The sequence below is a fragment of the Austrofundulus limnaeus genome, unplaced genomic scaffold (assembly GCF_001266775.1).
Source record: "Austrofundulus limnaeus strain Quisiro unplaced genomic scaffold, Austrofundulus_limnaeus-1.0 Scaffold364, whole genome shotgun sequence".
Taxonomy (NCBI): Eukaryota; Metazoa; Chordata; class Actinopteri; order Cyprinodontiformes; family Rivulidae; genus Austrofundulus; species Austrofundulus limnaeus.
The window spans coordinates 94,246-95,357 of NW_013952766.1; the positions used below are offsets into that span (position 1 = coordinate 94,246).

A 1,112-nucleotide genomic window follows, 5' to 3' on the forward strand; every position below is an offset into this window, starting at 1 on the left:
TGAATCTGGAACCACAGACCTGACCATAAAAATAATAATTAAACAAACTTACTAACATCTGTGATCACATGAAAGGGACTCATACAGGTATTGTCAAAATTATAAACTCATAAAAACACTTCCGATTTCACTAGTCATGTTCAGAAACCCCAAAATAAAAGTTTTTTTTTGTTTTGTTTGGAGGGACTTTTCACTGCAGAATGTTTAAATAAATAATCGTTTAATTATTAAGCATGATTAAAGTGTAAAAAAGATAAACCCAGAATCAGATAGTTATAAAAACTCTTTCAGATTTATTTTGTTCAGAAAAACAAAACTGGAATCTTTTAAAACAACATAACAACCTTCATTATTTTAGAATCTCAGACATCAAAGAGAGAGTGTGTGTCAGTGTGTGTGTCAGTGTTATGTAGATGTGTGTGGGTACGCTGCTGTAAAATCTGCCTGTGTGTCCACGATGAGGTTCAGGGCGCTGTTGGCTTGTTGCTGCAGCTCGTCGTCCAGCAGCGTCTCTCCAATCACAAACCGATCCTGAACAAACAGGAAGTCAGGCGGTTAATGCAGCTCAGGAAGGAAAACAATAAAACTCAAGGTTGTTTGAATTTCCCACCTTCCTCCTGGAGCCCGGTGGTGCAACAGGGGGGTTAAAGGTCATGTCTTTGACAGAGTAGTCTTCAAAAAGCTCCAGAGGTGACCTGGACAGGTGAGGGTTTGAATCATAATAAAAAACAAAGACATATAATAAACATAAAACAGGAGACATGTTTTCAGTCCAAACGCTGAGTGGACAGGTCCAAAAAGAAGCTGCGGTTTTTACCTGCGGCTCAGCTCCACACTGAGAGACGACGAGCCTTCACTGGGAGCTCCGTGACTCAGGTGAACCGCAAACTGCTGAACCACTGGGTGGTAATGTCTCTGAGAACACAAACATATGATCAACACCACAGCGCACCTGTGTGTGTACCTGCACTGTGTGTGATTATATACCTGCAGTGTGTGATTATATACCTGCAGTGTGTGAGATTATATACCTGCAGCGTGTGTGATTATATACCTGCAGTGTGTGTTTATATACCTGCAGTGTGTGATTATATACCTGCAGTGTGTGTGAT

General features: G+C 40.6%; 1 protein-coding gene across 1 annotated transcript in view; it reads right to left on the reverse strand.

Moving 5' to 3' along the window:
* Positions 1-270: 270 nt before the first annotated feature.
* The window catches only part of noc3l (NOC3-like DNA replication regulator), a 13,685-nt gene continuing 12,843 nt past the window's right edge, over positions 271-1,112 (reverse strand). Inside the window, exons 19-21 of the mRNA XM_014023318.1 lie at positions 818-915; positions 611-695; positions 271-531 (exon numbers count right to left, since the gene is read on the reverse strand). Coding sequence (XP_013878772.1) covers positions 406-531; positions 611-695; positions 818-915 — 309 coding nt within the window. The 3' untranslated portion in view covers positions 271-405. The remainder of the gene's footprint in view (positions 532-610; positions 696-817; positions 916-1,112) is intronic.